The sequence below is a fragment of the Carassius gibelio genome, chromosome A14 (assembly GCF_023724105.1).
Source record: "Carassius gibelio isolate Cgi1373 ecotype wild population from Czech Republic chromosome A14, carGib1.2-hapl.c, whole genome shotgun sequence".
Classification (NCBI taxonomy): Eukaryota; Metazoa; Chordata; class Actinopteri; order Cypriniformes; family Cyprinidae; genus Carassius; species Carassius gibelio.
Genome location: NC_068384.1, coordinates 12,643,484 through 12,665,807, shown reverse-complemented (window position 1 = coordinate 12,665,807; position 22,324 = coordinate 12,643,484). Strand labels below are relative to the sequence as shown.

General features: G+C 39.3%; 1 protein-coding gene and 1 long non-coding RNA gene across 2 annotated transcripts in view; one reads left to right on the top strand and one right to left on the bottom strand.

Moving 5' to 3' along the window:
* Positions 1-22,324, top strand: part of LOC128027528 (uncharacterized) — a 57,197-nt gene that overhangs the window by 5,782 nt on the left and 29,091 nt on the right. The gene's annotated exons all lie outside the window — the stretch shown is intronic.
* On the bottom strand, positions 889-21,534 carry LOC128027525 (leucine-rich repeat transmembrane protein FLRT1-like). Its single transcript, XM_052615224.1, has 3 exons — positions 21,228-21,534; positions 8,737-9,136; positions 889-5,120 (listed from the first exon to the last, which is right to left on the bottom strand). The coding sequence occupies exon 3, from the start codon at positions 4,988-4,990 to the stop codon at positions 2,843-2,845; it is 2,148 nt and encodes a 715-aa protein (XP_052471184.1). The 5' UTR covers positions 4,991-5,120; positions 8,737-9,136; positions 21,228-21,534; the 3' UTR covers positions 889-2,842.

The window sequence follows — 22,324 nt, the reverse complement described above, 5'->3', positions numbered from 1 at the left end:
ATCAGGGACAACTTCTGAGAGCTGCAGCTGCTGTTTGGATAGGTGTAATTGTAATTCTCAGTTTGGTTTCGCTAGAGACAATATGAAAGACGCTGTGAAGACTCAGGTGTACATTCTCAGGATTTGATTTACCAGTAATTGGGACTTGTCAGACTCTCAAGTTAATTGTTGGGTATAGTGAAGTTGGCCTTTTTAACTGGTTATTTTAGTGACAAAATCTAATTTCAGATACTCTTTGCCTTTTGTGGATCATTATAGATACTGTAACTGTGGATTCCTCTATATGTCAATGTCTACAACTGTCTTCAGCTGTCCTCATATTACTACTCAGTAATTTGATGTTGCTCTGAACTGTAAATCGCTTTGAAAGAAAGTGCTGTTTTCCAATTATCTAGAATTATATTAATCTGAAAAATTGGTTGGGGAACAAATAACTAATTGAACTATGTTGTCTGAGAAACTGTGCTGAGGACACAGTATGTGCTTTTATGCACACATTAAGCTATTGAAGAACTTGTGTTTAAAGGCCATTCTTTCTTGGATACTGTATACCGCTCCCCCCCCCCCCCCCCTCATTATATTGATCTTTACATTGCTTACGCAGGCATTACTACACTCTCCAGATTGGAGGCATGTTTGCTCTTAAATAGACACTAGGAAATTGGATAATATTTTTTTCTTATTCACTTTTCCAGACGAGTGTGCACCATATATGCCTATTAATGCCACCATGGTGATTTGATCTAAATTGTTTAGCTTTACAAGGTATTTTGTTGCATACATGATCTGTGAATTTGTTATTATTTTAAAAGTACATGGAAAATGTTTTCTTGGAATATAAATGATATAATTCTATAGCTTCTCATTGACTTCATACACACTGAAAAATGTATTTCATCACAACTTTTAATGATACATATATCAATGAAAAAGATAACAAGCTTTATTTACTATTCAACATGATGTATATCCGTATCTATAAGGAGAGAAAGATGTGATTTACATAGACTAGTTTTTGTATAGTTCACTTTTAAAATGCATCAGAAAAGGCTGGAAAATTTCAGATCTGGTACGGATATCCATTTAGTGTCCCTAACTTGCTACTCTCCTTGCTAATGCTGCATTTAAGTCACACAAAGTCAGACTGTGAAAAAAAGTGGATCGTCTTTAACCAGTTAAAGACCTTTGTTCTCTCTCTTCCTTCTTTGCCCACACAAAAGATGCAGAGGTTCACAGTGTTACATGTTTTATAAATCCCTGATTTCTGTTTTTCCTGCACCTCTGGGGTGTAGATACGCACACTGTTTCACACACAAACATTGTAAAGAAATGGACATGTTAATGTTGTCTGATTTTTTTTCTAGTTATCTACTAGATTTAGTGTCCTTGATATTTTCTGGTATGTTCTGTATCAACAAGCCCTGCCCTAAATTGACTGAATTATCTATGTCAGCCTGTCAGTTTGGGTTCATTCATCAGTTAGTGTTGCCCCCATCATGATTGTCTTAAAGTGCCTCTTTCTATTTAGTTTAAATGACCCAAATTTTTTTGAAGTCATTCCTTTCGTCATAATTGAAATACATGTCTGTTTTTGAGCAGGTAAAGCTACTGAGGTTATATATTTAGTTTGACTGTTCTTGAAAGCTCCAAGTGGTGAATGGAAAATGTGTTTTTTCTTTTTCCTTTTTCAGACAGAAGATATCCACTTTTTCAGTCTCTTATTTTTTTTTGACAAATTTTCTTTGTGAACATGAAACCTTTTTCTGCGCCTTCATCTCTTTCCTTTTGTCTCCTTCTACCCCACTTTTCTCACTCTCATTAAAAGAAAAGAAACCCAGTAGCAATTTGAGGTCTTTCATTGTCAAAACCATTATCACCATTGTCAGCTCTCTTGGTTGGGAACAAAGTCCTCGTGCTGCGTGCAAAAGAAATAGAGAGAATAAAGGAAAAGCCCATAAAAAGAGGGAGAGAGAACTGAGAATTTGAATTTGAATAACACACCCCAAAAATATTTATTTTTCTTGTTGTCATCATCAGTATTCCCCAGAATGGAAAGGCATCAGTTTTCCCCAGTGCATATATACACAGTAAAGTCTATTTAAATCTATATGAACCTGTTCCCAGAACTCGTCATCATCATGCTAACCCTTAAAATTAGCTAGTTATATGACACTGATAATCACTGGTACTAAGATGCAAGAACAGCTTCAATAATCATCTGAATATTGGATGACATCAACACCAAGAGTAAAATCCCTGGCTCCTTCTGACTATTGGTATTTTAAGCATGTTTCAGAGGGGTTTCGACCATTAAAAACATTGTTTTGAAAACAGAATAAAGGAGGCACAAAGGGTACTTTGGAATAGGGGTGTGCCGAATGAAAACCTGCTCCATTCACGTATCACAAGGTGTTCCTTTCTGAACATTTTTACGTAACCATGTTATTGTTTTGCATCATTTATGTAGAGTGTCTGCAGAACAGTCCATATAGTTTTTTTAACACCTGATTTTGAATAGTAAATCATATTCATTATTGTACATGGAGTAACATCACTTAATTACCCATTTCACTTAGCAGAATTCAGATTTAGGTTTTAAGTGTCTTCACATTAAAAAAGCACTCCAGTGGTGTGAAAACTATGCTATTTTAAGTATAAATATTTAAATGTAAAAAAATCTAGTCTTCTATCCAGTAATACATTTTTGTGTATGATAGATGGAGAAAATGGTCCCCTTAGAATCGGCACACCCCTACTTTAGAACTTAGGTAAAAGAACCCTTACCCAACTGCTTTACCTGATAATAGAAACAGGATCGGCAGGGGCCTATCAAAAAAGGCTATCACGTGTATGAATAATCTATGTCTGGTATTCCCCCTTCTCTGTACCCTCGATTTGTTCCATAGCCTGGATTTCCTGTGTGGTTCAGGGTGCTCCTATATAGGGTTGCATTGTTAGAGGGAAAGATAGTATGAATGTATGTCATATCCTCAACTTTTGCCTTGGGCTGCAAAGGCTGTTGGGCAGACATTGGTGTCATTTGAAAGCCATGAGCTCTGATTTCTAAGATGGACGTGTCTTTTATAGCTCCAGACTCAACATAGTCATCAAAATGTTTGCTGGCACCTCGTGTTCCAACAACATCTCTGCCGTATATAGAATGGTCACCTGGCGCAAGGTACCCCGCACGGTGTCCGTACCAGCAGAAGATGGCAAAAATTAAGAACAAAGAAACCAGTGCTGTTGCACCTCCAATAATTCCAGCAAGTGGTAGGGCTGACAGTTGGTCAGTTCCTTGATCACTGTCCTGGTCTGAAATAGACTGCTCTTGGGGATCTGTCTCGGTTTTGGCACAAGCAGGGTGCTCATGCTCTGAGTTTGTGTTTATGTTTAAATCCCCAGTTGCTGTAAAAGAGGTTCTTTTACCATTGTTTCCAGATAGAGGCACCAAGCAGATAATGTAACTTGACTGGGGCTGAAGTTGCGTAAGTAAATACTCACGGCGATCCCCTGGCACAAGTGTTTCTGTGATTGACCCCATTGCGGGACTGTTGCCTAGTCGCAACCAGGAAAGTCTGAAGGAGGGGACTAGCTGTGAAGCCTGCCAAGTAATGTGGACAGTCTCTGGTGTGAGAGGTTTTACACTGATTAGTAATGATTTACCTGTTACCCCATTTCCACCTCCAAGACTGTCCTGGCTAATATCGGAATACTTGTGTCCTGGTCGCCTGGATCTGAGGGTAAAGAGTGAACCCTGCGGAAGTGGAGGAGTTGTTGTAGCTGGTGCATGTGTCGGAAAATAGCCTTTCTCCTTCTTTGGTCCATCATTTCCAACCATTCCTCCCGCAGAATCTGCGCTGACATCACAATCTTCCAATTGACTTGTAAGGTCCCTTAGTGTCATGCCTCTTAGTTTCTCTGGTCCATGGCAAGTTAAACCTCGCACAGTCACAGATGAACCTCGCTCATGCAACCAGTCATGAAGCCAGCGGAGGTTACAGCCACAGTACCAGGGATTTCCTCTGACAAGTAATTGTGAAAGGCTGTCCAGATCCTTGAATAAACCTCTCGGAAGAGTCGTCAAGTTGTTACCTGACAGGTCCAGTTTCTGTAGCCTTCGCATGCCATCCAAGGAGCTTCGAGGCATGTGAGCTATGGCATTGTCCTGTAGATAAAGTCGAAGGAGATGCATACTTGGAAGGTTTAATGGTGGTGCCTGGAGCGAATTACGAACCAGAGAGAGCTCCGTGAGGTTAGACAGCCGGGAGAACGTATCATCTGCAATACGTTGATTTGCCAGCAGATTTCCATCAAGGAAGAGACGTCTTAGAGAGGAGAGACCTCGAAATGCATGTGTTGGAATAGTTGAAATGCGATTGTCATCTAAGCGGAGTTCCTCAAGTGATGCAGGGAGTCCTGATGGTATACTCGAGAGGTGGTTTCGTGACAAAAAAAGAAGACGCAGCCTTGGATTGTTTGCAAATGCTTTGTCTTCTATGCTTACGGTTGAAACAGAATTGTCATCCATGTGAAGCTTCTCCAGCAGGGGTAGCCGTGCAAGAGCGGAACGGGGTAAAGTTCGTATATTGTTGTCCTGTAGGTGAAGTTCTCGTAGTGATGGAGGCAGATGTGTTGGAAAATCGTCAAGTTCATTATCATAAAGGTAAACTACTCTCACAGTCAGTCGTCGCTCTAAAGATGTTGGTAGCCCAGCATTGTCTATACGGTTGTTTTGCAGATACAGCACAGCTGCTGTTAATGGTAATGGTGGGATGATACTCAAGCCACGGTCATTGCAGTAAATGAAGCCATCATCACACCTGCAAGTTGAGGGGCATGGCACATCTCCCTGAAGCTCCGCCTCCCCAAGAGCTGCCTCTGCAGCGGCAGCTGTGGCTGCAGCAAACTCGAGGACTTCAACCAATAATGTCAGGCATAGGAGAAGTAGGAACAACCAATCACGGAGTTCAACTAGGCTCTCTGTGGCCATAATTCCAGGCAATGTACCCCACTCTCTCTGCAGAGGTAATTTAACCCAATGTCTCAAGTCAGTATTCTTGGTCAGTGTAGTTTTGAAAATGCAGGTTTTTCTTGCCCTTCTTTACTTGCAATCACAAGCCCTGTGGAATATAGAATATAGAAAATATTTTATCTAAGAATTTTTCTAAATAGAGAGGTTACATTTGGTTTAAAGTTCAGTGAAATTATCCAAATATCTGTTATACAAAACATGGTATGAATTTTACAGGAATTATGCTTAAATGTGAAAAACATTGCAAGGTGGTAAAAGGTTAGTAAGCAAGATCAGAGAAAATCAGTCAAGCTGAACGGCTTTCTATTTAACCTTACAGAACAACTGACAGATAGGGATCATTAGACATAACATTAGAATAAAAATGGACTGGAAGACAATGGCAAATGGATTGAATGTAACGATTACATTGCCACATTATACACTGAAAATTGTAGGTGTGAGGTGGTTGTTCTGAACTTATATTAAAATGTTATTGACATTTGGGTTCCTAGAAAAACAATTACAGGTTTATTCCTGGATTGACCTTGAGTCTTATTATAAATCAAATGTTACAGTGAACTGTGTTTGAATAAATTACTAATAATTTTTTTTTTGAAGTTTTTGAAAGTTCACGGAAGGGTCAGATAGAGTCCTCGTTTTCGGCCTGATTTGCAATTGAGATTTAGATGAAAACCACAGACGTTTACAACAAATTGACATGCATAATGGATGCTGGTTGTTATTGTTTTGAAAATAGCATGAATTATTCAGAGAGTCTACATAGATAGAATACCCAACAGAGATTTCACTCTGTTTAACTAATCATTGACTATATGTCTGGGGATTGTGAATTTCCTGTGTATGTACTGGTGAAGGTTTGTCTGTGACTCTTATCAATGTTAGACAGAAGAAGGAAGGAATTTTTGCAAGAAATTATTTTTAATTAGTTTTAATGATAATAATTAAATCTATGCCTATATATTAAGATCTTTAATGTATCAAAAGGAAAAAGTATAAATCCAGTACTATTTCTACAAAAAAAAACCCTGTCTCATTTTCATTTTCAAATAACCAATCAAAGTTTTTGCATCAGGGTTCATTAATAAGAATGGCCCGTTGTTCCTTTTGGGCCAGTGATTTATAACCACTAAATATTTTGCATTTATTCATTCAGTTTTATTTAAATTGCCAAAGAGCGATTAGTCTTGGAAATATAATTAATAACCAGTCAGGAATGTTTTGTATTGTATGCACTTGTATTCCAGGGAAAAAAAAGTTTTAATTACATTATAGTTGTATAATTTCCAGCTTGACACATATTTTTTCTATTTTTAAAGGAAATAGTTTTTTGCCCATTAAAATATTTATGCACAATTTTGAGACATTAACATACTCCGATGTGATTAATTCAAAATGTACTTGTTTTTGTGAGTATTTATGTGTGAAGGGTTGGTGTGCATTGCTCCCTGCTGTGTACTCATTCTTTTTGGTGCCTGCCATCCTATGGGATTGAACTCAAGGTTGTTTGTGTTGCAGGCCAGGCCAGATGGGAGTTGCTTGGCTGACTCTTGGTTACAAACGCTTTTACCTTAGGCAGCAACTACATCCGAAACAAACCCTTAAACAGTGTGAAAAAAATGGATTAATTGAGGTTAAGAGAGGGAAATTAGGAAGAGAATAGACTGCTTGTATTGGAATTTATTTCATTTTATTGGAAACACTTTCATCTTGTTTGCTTTGACTACAGTAGTCAACATTTGAAGTGGATCAAAAAAGTTAATCAAAGTTGTCCTAGAATACAATAAAGGGTATTGTTTTGGGACAACTTTGATAAAAGGTTTTGATCCTCCCCAAATGTTTACTACCGTACAGACAATGTTTATGCCAATCTAGTTAGACGAATCTATTTTTCTTTTTCTTTTTTTTAAATCCGATATCATTGTTGTCACTTTGGCCTCGTTTACACTGCCAGTTAAATGTGACCCAATTCTGAGTTTTGCTCATATGTGACAAAGATCGGATCTGTTCTATGACAGTGTAAACAGGAAAAAAGCACATGTATTCAAATATTTTCAGATTGGTTTTAGGCCTCATTCATATCTGGAAATAAATCATACATAAATCAGATATGTGCCAATGCCACAGGCATTGCATTCTGTACGTCATTGAAACTGCAACAATTTAGTAGTTCTCCGCCGTTTAACGATGTCATATGTGACCTCAGATGTCAAATGACTGTAAATTCGCACAGGCTATTTTGACCTACAAGCAAAAAAGAATAATTATTTGTATATTATCTCCACTTGCTTCTCGTGCTGACTGCCATCTGAAGTGCGATCATATAACGGTGCACAATGCCAATAAATACACAAATATACAGAATTACAGTATTTCAGAACCCACGTAGACATAATCTGCTCTGTCTTAAGTGAACACTTGGGGAACTGTTGGGGGAAAACGTCTGATGTGTAACATTATATTAGATAGGACGTCTGTATCATTATCACAATGTTAATCTAACAATAAAAGAAAAGAGGGCATCGCTCGCTGCACTTCATTGAACTGCTTTTGTAGTTTTACTAATAAATGTATTTGTAATGACAGAGTTTTACATTTGATCGTTTTTTTGTACATGAATGCTTTAGTTTAGATATAAAATGATAAAGGTAATGCATTTTTTGTATCTTTGTAGGCTACTTGTACTGTTTTTTTTCTGTTCTTATTTATAATAGCAAAGATAATATAAAAATAGCTGCATTGTGATCGTGTTTCAGGCGGTATGGCAAGTGTAAACACATGAATCGGATATGGGTCACAATTGAAAGATCGTGTAAACGGACAGCCAAAAACTTGGGATATAGGCAACAAATCAGAATTGGGCATCAAGACCTGCAATGAGGCCAATTTACTCTCTCATTTTTATATTTGTCTTTCTTTTTAAATGAGGTGCGTTACATGAAAATGGAAGCAATTTAAATGTCAGATTTAGTGGCTCTCCCAGGGTGTATACATTTGGGTATTTTTAGAAAGAAATCAGCTCTCAGGCTTGTGTATTTCAAAAAGAGTGGAGGGAGCCTGAAGACAAAAACAAAATAACCAAAAAGGCCTCTTTAATAACTAATAAAAAATGCCTTTATGTTAAAGTAATTTTTTTATACGTTTAGCAAAAGCTAGTGTAAAATAGCAACTTTTTTGTGTGCAAGTGCATAATTGTTGTGTTTGGGGCTGTCAGTGACCGTGAGAAGCTCCATCTCTAATTGCTGCACAGTTTGAAACATGTGTAGGCAAGTTAACTTTACCTTCTCTCTGTTCTTCATCTCTTGTCTGTTTCTCTATCCTTCATTCAAACGTTTCTATGATCTGAAGAAGGTTTTCATCATGGCCATCACCATAACCGCCCATTGTGCATCTGTTATCTCTTATAATCTCTTCTTATACTCTTTTTTTAATCGTACTGTTTTTTTCCCCTTTTCCTTTATATCCTGCTGATCCTCCTGTGTCAATCCCGAATTTTCATTCTGCCTAAATCTGCTTTTTTGATCCTTCTCGAGTCTTTATTTCTTTATTTTCGTTTCGTGTCTACTTCAATTCTGTTGTCAATATGAAATGATTTTGTTCTGCCGCATAATCTTTTTTTTATCCAGCCACACAACTCTTTTCACATTTTTATACTGTATTCATATTGTATTATTTACAACAGAAATACAAATTACCATTCTTACCATCTAGCATGTATCCCACATTATCCTTTGGATGGTAGTTCTGAGCAATTTAAAGAGTTTGAACAGTGACAATTGTCCTCTTAATTCAAGATAAGAAATTGATCAAGGGCGGAAGGTCCTTCAGCTTAAGTGACCAATGAAAATTGCATTTACTGTAGGATTCCTATAAATTGTAGGCACTGAAATAAGAAAAACCCTGGGAATTTTTTCCAGTGTCAATCAGTAGAAGCTGCCAAAAATTTCATCACTTCTGTACAGCAAGAGTATATCCGAGGCAATGATGTGTATTGAAGTTGAAGTGTGTCCCTTCAAAATTGACATCATGATGATTGTGTTTTCTTGAATGAGGATTGACAGAACACGGGGATGTTGTAATCCCTCATCTTTGAGACCGTGTTACCTGTGAAGAAAAAAAATTGCAGTGAATTAGAGTGCCAGAACAGGAAAGAATACTTTTATATTCAGTGTGTCATTTTCTCTTTAAACTTGGCTCGACCTAAAAAGAACTATATTTCAAAGAATATCAACTCTGAAAATGGTGAAGTCAAGTTCAGTGTGCAGAATTAAGTGGAAAATCTCTTTTACATACTGCTCTTAGCCATAGCCAGGATCAAAATTGCAGAAGTCAAGGCACACACATGTTGTTACAAACTGGGTCACATTGTTGACATGACTGATGTAGGGCAAGAAATGATGGGTGACTCTGTATTAGGTAAAGACTGACCACCAGATTTTTCCTACCAGATTTCTGAGACCAAGCTTATTTTTAGGTGAGTCTGAAATTATGCAGTGTATTTTTTCATAGATTTAGATTTTCGCTTTGAGTGTTTGCAGTTTATGTCTTCTAGAACTAGTGCTTTGGGACTGAGACTCTGAACCAGCAACTGTTAACTCTCTTTGTATCATAGTGTGCTGAATCTGTTTAAATTCCCAAGCCTGACGTGGTTGATTTGTGTTTGTGATGTTGAAAGTCTCCTCTGGGTCCCACTGGCTCCCAGTCTAATTGCCTTTTCACAGTCCATTCAGAGATTGGGAGTGATCAGAAACATTATTGCAGAAATTTAATGCACCATGTGGATGTAGCAGCCTGGTGAAGATGGATCATCAGAGGCCCATAGTACCACGTGTGTGAGGAGACAGGGAGCATTTCCAAAGCACACAGCTAATGTAAAGGGAATTGAAGAGAGGAGGAGTAATAAGGACAAAGAAGGCTAATTAAAATCTATGAACGTATTGGGGAATTTTCGCCAATCAATGCTCTTAGATGGTCGAAAAAACCTAATGCCTACTGAAGCAGATGCCTTAAATGTCTAGCGGGTTTAAAACCATACAAATACACAGCACGTTTCCCTTCTCTGTTCACCTTTCTCACTTTGCCTCTCTCTCATTTGGTATAATTTGACAGTCACATTAGGGAAGAGATTATGATGAGAAATTATAAGAGGTTATATCAGTGCTGCTGTCATGCTCGCACTGACCTCCATCCCTAGATGTGCTTGAGTAAATGCTGAAAATGGACAGTAATAATGTTCACCTGGAGTAGGGTGGTGCAGTTCCACTGCTCCAGGTTTGTTAATATTGCTGATGGTACAGATTTCCTCCATCTTAAATTTATTAGAATGGTGGCAGATCTGTGCTTTTATTTGTATGCCCTTGCATGTTTGAGGGTGATTGCATGTATTCAGGTGCATGCATATATGTACAAGCTCATGTCAAACATTTTTACCATCCTGTGCACGTAACCTGCCCATCTCTGTCTTTCAATTTCTCATTTGCAGAGAAAGAAGGGAGAGAGAATGGAAAAGAGAGAGAGGGGCAGATGGAGGAGGAAAGGTAAGAAGGAAGATTGATGAACCTATTGGAATCAAATTTGGTGGCAGAAATGACTGTCAGGCCCAGTATCCACAACAACACATATTCACAGCACTGACACAAAAACAGACTCACTGGGCTTTGTCTTAGGATCACGAAGGAGCATGAAATCTTAATGGTTTCTCTTGTTCCTCACACAGCTTTGTCATAAAATATTACTCAAGTACATCATGAAAAATGTATTCCCCAGCAAATCCAGTTTATCATTAATTCACAACAAGCACTGATAAATAACGTTGTTGTATTGGCAGGCTAACAATGTAAAGAAATGTCGAGCTTTGTGTTACTCTATGGTCCCTTGCACATAAGAGCAGTAAACTTGGTTAATATGACATGATTGGTATAGGGCCAATGTGGCATTTTACCGAACAGTGAGTGACTGTATGTGACTTACATTGGGGCTATGAAGATAGACGCCTTAATAGCAGAGCATTTGCCGGAGGGCATAATTGTGTGTCAGGGTATTTTTCAGTTCCCATATCAGCACATGCCTGTGAAACTAGTGCTCTAGGCCTCCAGTCTACAGTGTTGTAGTGATAGTCCACAGCGCAGTTCTGTTTTAAAAAAGGTTTGTCAATGGAACTCTAAATATATATATATATGAGTGCTAGAGATGTTTTGTCAGTGGCATACAAACACCTTGATGAGGTGCCAAGGTATCCTTCTTTTTTTCTTTTTCTTTTTTTGCAGTCCACTGATGTCTCAGATCTTTAACTGCCAGTGGCTCTGCAATGCTGAAAGGTAATATGTGTGTGTGTGTATTTTGCTCCCTTAAGATCTGATGATAATTAGCTAAAGGTAATCAGGGGTAATTCAGCAACGGGAGTGAAAATGGCAGGAGACGAAGGGATGTGACCAGCCTCTCAACACACACCCACACACTGCTGCCTTTTAGTATGAACAACCAGGAGCAAAGAGAGGGAGAAGCAGGGATGAAGGGTAAGTGTGACAGGGATGCGTCGATGAGCAGAGAGGGGAACGCACCTTGTTTGTTCCCATATCCCCATTTTCCCTTCTTATTCCAATGTGCTTTCTCACTCTCTCTCTCTCTCTTGGCCCCAGTCCTCTTGGATGTTCACCAGTGCATTTACTGTAATCTGTGAACCATTAATGCATAAATGCCTATACTGATTTATGTCCTTATTAAATTCAGTGTTTGTGCACTGAACAGAGCCAGTAGCTTGTGAATGTGATAAAGATGCACTAAAGTGGCACAGAGTGAGAGAGCAAGAGAGAGAACTAAACCATTAAAATAACAAAACCTTGAATGTATATTCAAAGGCTAAAGGCTTATTTAAAAAGCATACCTATAGCTGGTCGCATCATAGTCAAAGTATGATAGGAATGCAGAGACAAAGACAGATAGTGAAACTTAAACTAAGGCATTCATGTTTATATTTATGGGTTTTTCTGTGACATGAAAATATTCAATATTCAAATTGTATTTCAGTTTATGCTGATGTGTTTTGAGTGACATGCCACTGTTTTCAGAATTCTTTGCCTTTATGCATGATGCCAAGATGTCAGCGTGACTGTAGTGTAATTCATAAGGTGCAAAGAAAATACATGAATGAACTTGAATGCCTATGAAGTGGAGAATGAATTGGCTTTATTTACCTTTTCTTAATCATGAAAGATGGAGTCAAATGCGGCACCTTGATGGGGGTGCATTTGGATTTGTACATCTGCACCTGCAACATACAAATGAACCTCTATTCCTAATTTAAACTCTGAAAGTGTAAGCTGCAAATCTCATCTGTCTATAAAATGTGTACTAAGCAGTCATCTCAAAAATAATTTGAATGGGCAAGACTTAATTTTCCTGACGGTGAAGTTTATCAGAACATTTTAAGATCCTTGGTTTGATGAGAAAAATGCTCTTTTATTGTTTGTTTATTGTTGTCTGAAAACACAAAATAAGATTATTGTTATGAATCACCTTATATATTACATTTTCTACTGAAATTATTTATATATTTTATTAATCTTCTTTCTACATTTCACCACTCATCTTTTTCTCTCTTGTGGTCCCTATGAACAGGTACATGCTAAATCAAATTTTTATTCACCAGTCTTTTAGTGTATTTTCCTCTTTCAGATTCATCCTTCTTTTATTCTTTAGAGGAAGTGGTATTATTGCCATCAAATTTCTAAGATTGCTTTGTATAATGTTAACTTTTCTTGAGGTGAGAATACCATCAATAAGATAAATATATGACATACATTTGTCATTGTCACTACCTCCAGCCATTTTCCTTTCTGTTTTCTCATTTGTTTACATTAATTCATTTTGTTTCCAAATCTCCCTTCCCATTTGAGATCCCAATGTTTTTATACCAACATACAATCCACCCTTCAAGCTAGATGAGATGGGCTTTTATTAGAATTATACTTAAACAGTGACATGAATGCGTAAATCACTTTCTGTCGAAGTAACACTGATGCAATTCAACTAGCTCCACTTTCTCTTTCAAATAGCATTTCTCTCTTGCATGACCATGTCACTCCTATTTCTCCGTTTCCCTTTTCCTTCTCTTTATCTTATGCTGCCAGTTTTTTTTGTAAATAATGCAGTCACTGGAAATAAGCAGACAATTGAAGTGCTTGATACTTTACTGCTCGCTTTCTCTCTGCCTTGAAGCACGCACACAGACAATCACATACAAACAACCAATCATACCTCTTTTGCTGTCCCTCAGCCAGTGCTTATATACATCAAACAAACACTCAAAATCAGAGCATGCACACAGGAAGAAAATAATTAGGTTTGTCTGAATTTGACTTAATGTGGGTAAATTTCTCTTATCAGTATTTCACATAACAAGAAAGAGCAAAATGTCATAATAAACATCCCCCACTGTGTGGTGAATAAAAAGTGCCACTTTTTATATAAAGACAATTCATGCATTTAGGTCAGTGAACAAAGTTGCCCACATGTTTGACAAACCCCACTCAACGAGCAGAGAGTGAAATGAACCATGTTCAGAAACTATCTCTACTAAGCTGAGCAGTGTTTGGCATCCTATGGGAGGCCTGTGCACTTGTTTTTTTATAGCACATTTAGAGCCAAACTGCAAGGCACCATGCTGTGCGTGAACACATAAAGGCATTTATCCGTTCTTCCTGCACTACACTGTATCATTTTAAGTAACTGAGCACAAATACAAAAAAGTTGTAGCTCTACTTGAATGGGTCTCTCTGCATGTAAATTATAAATGAGCTGTAATGATTTAACACGCTTGTGTTTGATAAGCTATGTAATTTCAATGAAGGCTGCAGGGTTTAAATGGACATGCTTTCAATCAAAGCACAGTCTATATGCATGCTTTATGTCAGTTGTGGCATAGAACACAAGAACTCAATCTATTAACATGAACCATGCTAAAATTAGCAGCACTTCAAAACTAGTTGCATTATCAAAGACTGTTTCAGAGCTTGCAGCTTGTTTTTGCATGGAATAATAAAATCCATCTATTCAGACTGTTCCGGGACCCTTTCAGACCTTGTCCAATTATCTAGAGCCACATACACTTAATTCATAGTGCCTCCATTTCATTGATTCTAGAGCTATACAAGCAACTCTTTGAGACCCATTTTACCTATAAACTCTGCCTGCCCCAGACGCAATCTCCTCTATCATACTTTCTTTCAGACGATGCTGTCTTTTCTTGACTTGTTCACGGCGGGCGAGACACATCTAGAGATCTGTGTCTAACAGAAGAGCATTTTATTGAGGCAAAATAAAAAATAACTTTGTGTCAATGACCAAAACGGCCACATTGATTAATAAATGACACTGACGTAGGTCCTGTGTCTATGACAACTGGCCTGGAAGAGGATAAGACAAAACACTCATTGTTGTGTGACTGCTGTTCCCTCTCCAGAGAGCAAGAGTAGTCTGACTGCATTTCCGCCCTTAAAAAGGGCATTACTAAGAGCTCAGAGCTCTCTCGAGCTGTGCATCAATCTCCTTACTGTAATATATAATGAATCAATAACTTACAAGTTATGATTCAGCTGGAGTCTTTTATAAGATTGGAGTAAGTGGATTAAAAGAAGAGTATTGGTGTCATAACCTTGTTCAGATTTCTCAGATTTTCCAGAAGTGGTTTGATTGTGGTCATTGATGTTGTGAAGACATTCAGTTTCTGGTATCATGAAAAGAAAGTGCTTAATAAAAGGGGGAAAACTGAAAATACTTGATGTAGTGGAACATGTTTGACATGTTATGGTTGTGTTGGCTATATTAAAAGGGAATGAGATGGATTATTTAAAATGTGAATCACCAAATGTACCACTGTTTATTTAATTTGTATCTTTGTTGTATTTATTTGTCATATTGTTTATAATGGTTTTTATTTTATCACTGACGGTTTACTTGCTTTCAATAATTTTCTGAAGATTTGTTTTACTTTCATCAGTTAATCTACTATTAGTTTTTGCTGAAGCACCAAAATTGTTGTAGAGAATTAGGACAATTCACTGGTATGTTAACAATGGTAACAGGCATTATTTTCAGCAAAAAAACATTATATCTTAATATTATTTGTTAATTTTTGAAAAAATATTATTGATATTTCATGATGATGAGCCTATTACCCATCCCTAACTGCAGATAATTGTACAGAATAATTCTCACCATAAATTGTAGAGATACTTTTCAACTGAGCCAGATCACCACCATGCATGTATGCATTGTAAGCAGCAATAATTTTCAAAAGCTGCAAAGCACAATTTGTACCCGAGTTATTGAGAGCACTGAGAAAAAGCTCCAGATTACAAGTGTTTGGTAATGCTAGGGAGTCTGGGGAATCAAGAGTGAGATTATTACAGCTGCCAGGCTAGAAAACGTGAGTGAACACTTTATTATTGCAGTTTTAGAAGTACTTGCATATTAAATGGCCACTCTTAACACCATCCCAAAGAACTGTGTGATTATTCCTGCTCTGAATGTAGTGTCAGGGTGAGACTAAGTGTTACTTGTGTGTGTTGTTTGCCATTTTGTTCTACAAACAACAACAACTAAAAATGTATGGTACCCAATATCTGATAGAATATAAGATTCTCTAGCAACAGTATGTTCAGTCTGTCGGCCAGCCTCAGACCATTCACCAGTAAGAGGCACATCTCACTTTTTCCTCTATTTTCTACTGCCATGCAGTTTTTGTGTGCAATGTGTCTTAGTTGTTTTGATGCAAACCATTATTTATAGTGAACTAGCTGCATTAAAAATTACCATGTAGAAAGCTAATAGCTTGTGTCTAATTGTCTGTGTATTAAATTTTTCACTATGGCTAATAATCATTTAGCTGTATTGTAAGCGACTTACACCTGTGTTCCTATACATTTTTTGGCTGATATATGTAAACATATATAGAAAAGTCAGTTGTGAAGCTGCTTTATCCTTATTGTAATTTGTAGTGCTGTGTTTTTGTCATGCAACCCACTGCAGAGTGACCCCACTGACACACACTCCACTCTCACTGGCCCAACTGTGAATTATAAAACAACTAGAGCCTGCTGCCAATGATTTTTACAAATATTTTAAGCTGTATCTGCAGTGAAAACAAAAACAAATCACTATACCTGAAAATACAGAGAATTTATATCTTAAACTTTGTGTTTGGTTTCTTAAATGTAAATTATGTTACAATGACATTTTCTCATATTTGTTTTGTTTGTTTTTTAAATGGTTGCCAAAAAAAACAAAAAAAAAACTTTTAGACCATAACCAGATTTAATCTCGTGAGTTTTTTCTTACTGAGCTGTGTTGCTCTCTGCCTCTTGCTCTCTTTCTTTCATTGCTTATCTGAATTTGAGCACCATGTTAATCTGCGTTGGAGTTGATATACTCTAAAGTCTGTGTAATCTGCCATGTGTAAGTGGAGTTGGGTATGAAGTACTGTGCTAATCCCAAATGTCTCACTCTTGATGTGGTTCATGTGGTGTTTTTGTGACCAAAAGATGGACTTTGGTGGATCACATGAGCTGCTTGAATTTGACAATTTTCTTTCATTAATGTTTATTCTTTTGATGGATAGATAATTTTTATGCAATAAAAATATTAATACATAGCTCAGAGGTGCTCTTTTAAATGAAAAACAGTGTAAGCATAGTTGTGGTGGTATTCTTGTAATTAAAATTATTTTAGGTTTGATGGGCTTGTGTTTGAAGTGGGGTGTGTGTGTGCATGATGAAGGCCTTGCTTGCTTCTCTCATGCAGTGTAGAGGCCTTTCTACACTGAGCATGTAAAAGCTAAGCGAATATCGGATGTGATGATGCACTGGAATAAACAATAGATATCTATGGATTCTTCAACATGGAATGCGAACATTCGTGCACCGAAAATGCAATTTTTATTCTAACCAGTCTGACAAATCTTTACAAACACAGGCCATCCAATAAGATTTGATCTAGGATCATGTGACCGTAGCAGCTGCTGTTGCACAAAAAGGCAAGATAGGTGGCGCTGTTTTGAAAACCAGTGTAAACAAACACAGAAGAAAAGTATCCTGGATAAGAGAAGAGAGTGGATGCTGAGTGCTTGTTATCGTTAGTATTTGAGAACAGATTTATTCTCACATGTTCTTTATAGAGAGTAACTTTTCTATTAATTGTCCACTGAATTATGTGATACGTTAAGCACCGTCCGTTTTCTTCGTCATGTGTGAGATTTCTAAGTCAGAGCGTGTTTACTCTTTTGAAATATGAAAGCAAATAGACATATGATAATGACAATACATTTTCTGTATGTGTTTTGTATGCAGTTCATGTTATTTTTTATAGCAATAGAGATGGTTTATGACAAATATTAGCAGTGTAGTGTTATTAAACCTATAAAGAGTGGATGTGTGCTTATTAATCAAAATCAACTATAGACCTATAGATCACTATAATTACAAGCACTCGATGATGGTTTAAAGGTGCTGTAGGGAACTTTTGTAAAAAAAATTTTTTACATATTTATTAAACCTGTCATTATGTCCTGACAGTAGAATATGAGACAGATAATCTGTGTAAAAATCAAGCTCATCTGGCTCCTCCCAGTGCTCCTATTGCCATTTGCAGAAACTCCATCGCTCCCGGTAAAAAATAACCAATCAGAGCTGCGGTCCGTAACTTTGTTTGTGTTCAAAATGTAAAAAAATGTATATAATAAGCGAGTACACCATGAATCCATTTTCCAAACCGTGTTTTTGGCTTGTCCTGAATCACTAGGGTGCACCTATAATAAGTGTTTATATTCAGACTATTTTAGATTGCTTCGGGGGTACTGCGGCGTAGTAACCCAGCACCTTTGTGATTCTTCACAGACATAAACAGAGAGAAGTAGTTCCGGCTACAATGTTCTTTCGCAAGACGCAAGCAGTTCTGTTTATTAACCGCTAGAGCGTCAAAAGTTCCCTACCGCAGCTTTAAAGTGGGTAAGCAAATACATAAAAAATTACATACATTTTCAAGCGTAGCTTGATGCTAATTGTACTTATAATTATATTTTAGGCATTATAGATAGTTGGTTCCTGGTGTAGAACCTTGTTTATCTTAATTTAATTCTGTATACTGAGCAGCAGATGATGTTGAATCCATTTACGAAATACATATTGTCACGGGAGGAGCACAAGACAGACACAGTGGGCGTGGCGTCAGGCCTCGGAGAGGCTTTTATTAACAGAAATCATAAAACAAAGGGAATAAAAGTGGCCAAAGGGGGAAAGTGTCCAAAATAACAGGGAATCTGGTGTCCTCGTCGTGCTGCGGGATTTGTGTAGGTCGGGCAGTGTTCATCAAGGAAGGGTCCAGGCAAGGGGCGGAGTCCGGCGGCCGCACGCGCTCCCCTCCTTGGTCCGGGGCGCGAGGGGCGGCGGCTTCTCCTAGCGGCCGCGTCTCTCTCGTTGGCCGCGGCGCTGGTAGGGGATGGACGGCCCGGCATCCTGGCCCGTCGGCCGTGTATACGGGTGCGGTTCCCATCCGGACCGCGGGTCCGGCAGCTCACGTCTTGGTGGCGCGGGAGTCCCTCAACGCACCCTTCCTGGACCCACGAGGACACCAGTGTGCATGCACGGGGAAGAGACCGGTCTCCTGAGGAGAGGCGCGTTGGGCTTTTAAACAGCGGCGGGGATGAGGCTCCATTCACATCAGGTGTGCCCCATCACACGCCGCCAGCCCTGACTCGTCCAGCGCCCCTCCTCTCACACACCCACTCCAGTCGGGAGCCTGGTGAAGGGCGGCGATTTAGGACGGGGTGCCGGTGATAATCAGGGAGGAGGCAGCTGACTCGTCACATTCCCCCTCCCAAGCGACATCCCCGTCATCAGGGCGCCGCCCACACGGGAGTGCTACCATCCTCAACCAGGCTCCAAACGGTCGGAGTGGGCGGGGCTTCCTCTCCGGGCGGTCCTCCCTCTCGCAGCGCACCAGAACAGGGACAGAGAAACCGGGTTTTAGTGACAGTCTCAACCAACCACAGGGTAAAATGACAATGGAAAAGTCACTTACCCCTTGTGTGGCTGGGAGGCTGTCCCCAGTTTTCCTCCGTCCCAGTCTGGGTTCTCACGAACGTTTGCAAGCGAGAGGGAGTGACGTCACCAGACGTTTCCCACTGCGCTGTCTAGGCTCCGCCTTGCCCGCATTCTCCACCAGTGTCACGGGAGGAGCACAAGACAGACACAGTGGGCGTGGCGTCAGGCCTCGGAGAGGCTTTTATTAACAGAAATCATAAAACAAAGGGAATAAAAGTGGCCAAAGGGGGAAAGTGTCCAAAATAACAGGGAATCTGGTGTCCTCGTCGTGCTGCGGGATTTGTGTAGGTCGGGCAGTGTTCATCAAGGAAGGGTCCAGGCAAGGGGCGGAGTCCGGCGGCCGCACGCGCTCCCCTCCTTGGTCCGGGGCGCGAGGGGCGGCGGCTTCTCCTAGCGGCCGCGTCTCTCTCGTTGGCCGCGGCGCTGGTAGGGGATGGACGGCCCGGCATCCTGGCCCGTCGGCCGTGTATACGGGTGCGGTTCCCATCCGGACCGCGGGTCCGGCAGCTCACGTCTTGGTGGCGCGGGAGTCCCTCAACGCACCCTTCCTGGACCCACGAGGACACCAGTGTGCATGCACGGGGAAGAGACCGGTCTCCTGAGGAGAGGCGCGTTGGGCTTTTAAACAGCGGCGGGGATGAGGCTCCATTCACATCAGGTGTGCCCCATCACACGCCGCCAGCCCTGACTCGTCCAGCGCCCCTCCTCTCACACACCCACTCCAGTCGGGAGCCTGGTGAAGGGCGGCGATTTAGGACGGGGTGCCGGTGATAATCAGGGAGGAGGCAGCTGACTCGTCACAATATCTATAAGGAAAAATGTATTGTGGGTCGGCGCAGGCGTGAATTAGCAGAAGGTGAACAATCGTTACGGGTTCAGTTTGAAAGCACCGTTCGTTCGCCTCACTTTTCCGCATCACGCTCAGTGTGGAAAGGCCTTAAAGCATGTTTGTTACATACTGTTTTGGCATGGCTATGGTGACATTGCTGGCGACTCTACAAAACCCCCACTAATTCCTGGCTGTCACCAACAGGGCAGGGAAATAAAAGATGAAAAATAAGGAAATATGATAAAATATAGAAGTATTGCCTCCATGATAACACACAGACAGACACACACACACACACACACAAAGAGAGAGAGAGAGAGAGACACACACGCTCCCTCCCTCACTGCACTTACAGAAATCAAGATGATTTCCCTGAAGATTTACAGAAGAGTGCCTTTGGCTTTCATAAATAAGATGCAACCCAAAACTGCATTTCCCTCTTTATTTTTCTGTCTTTCTTTCTTTGCACAGATGTCTTATTGAAGGTCTAGATAGGCATAAAAGAAGACCTTTACTCTGAACGTTATATTTAAACAACAGGATATATCCATAGAAAAACTGTAAAAATAAGTCATAGCTCAAGCATCATGTTCTCTTTTACAACCTCTATAAAATGCGATTTGATTTACCTCTCAGTTAAAATCATTCGGTGTAGGACAGTGTCCGTTATCTGTGCCATAACAATGTATTTTAAATGCCAATAATATTAGATGTTCTACTGTATTGCATTGTCTTTATGTCGATCATGGGAAAATACAGTGCAGATACACGCACAGAGACGGATGCACTATAGTCCTGAATTCTTGTGAAAACTCTGCACCAGGTTTTAAAGTACAAAAACAAATGCAAATCTTTACCAGATTGTATAGCTGCAGTATTTAAATAGCTATCACGAGCAAACAAGCGCATTTAGGCACTATACTCAGTCGAACGCGTTTAATAACAGGTCATTCAAATATATGAATGAGAGTCCCAATGCAGGATCTTATTTCAAAGCGCCTGTATTTAAATCCATGTGGCAGCCGCCTCAGCCTAATAAAATAGGCTCTTAAGAGCAGACAATGAACGAAAATTAGAGGGCTACGTATTCAGACAGAATATATCAGTATTCTCTGAACAGCGCTTATAATGTGTATAAAATCATATTTATTCTGCCTCATTTCAGTTGAAGTCAGAGTAGAGCAGACCAGAAAATAAATGTACCTCAGCAGTCTCAGACTGACCGTTGGTAACAAGTAGCTCTGATGAAGAATTGTTTAGAGGAACATACCTCAGTCTGGGTAAACGGCATCTTTCCTTCGGTTAAATTCTGCGAAATATTTATTGTTTTGTTTTCTAGAGCACGTTTTCTTTTCCCCAAAGGTCTTGACTTTTCCCGTTCTCTGTGTTTTTTACCGCCTCGATCTTCAGTCAGTGAGGCGCGCTGTGACCATCGCGCGCGCTCGGACTCTCTCTCTTGTCACTCAGGGCGACGCGCCTCGCGCTCTCTCCCTTTCGCGCCACTCCACCCCTTCCTCTCCTCAGCGGAGTAACGTGTGTTTTTGTTTTGTTTTTACATAGATCATTTTACGAGCAAAACAACATCCATCTTTCAACAGGATATTGTAATTTCATTAAGGCCTACGTAAAATGTCGAAATATTTTGAGAACAGTAAATGTGTGTGTGTTATGGTATAGCCATATAAATTAATATCCGACTATTCTATGAACATTCATTTTTATTAAATAAATATAAAAAACCCTATAACAGCAAGGTTCAAACTTTAATTTTCACCACATTTGACAAAGATAGACTTGAGATAATACATTTTCATTAGGTAGCATAAAAGTTAGCTATTGCACTCCAAGCATTTTCTTTAGCAGGCATCTTGGTGTTTGATCATGCATAAACCATAAGCTTGCATTTCTAAATAAAATCGCCAACCAACTGGTATCTTTAAGAATTTTATGCACTCACCAAAGCCAGTTTTTATTCCCATTAGCCGCTTGCAGAGTATTGTCAATGTATAATTAATGGAATGTTTACTTTTTCATTGAAACTTTGATTCACCTTTTCAATAATGTGATTGTGTACAGCATTATCAGTGTTTTTTTTTTTTTTTTTTTTTTTGTGGTTTTGTCGTATTAAATTTTAATGCATGGCATGCAGTTTGCTGTAAGGGTCTCCCGACTGCAAGTGACTGTAAGGCAGTGTGCATGTCCTGAGCTATCAGTGCACTGATCTATGAGTTGGATTGACTTTGACTTGCATGTAATTGTATAGAGTAAATAAAATGTTTATGAAGCTGTCCACCTGAGAGGAGGTTTGTGTTATGTACAGTACATGTTTGTGTGTTTATGAATGCGAGTGCACAAGCCAAAGTGTCT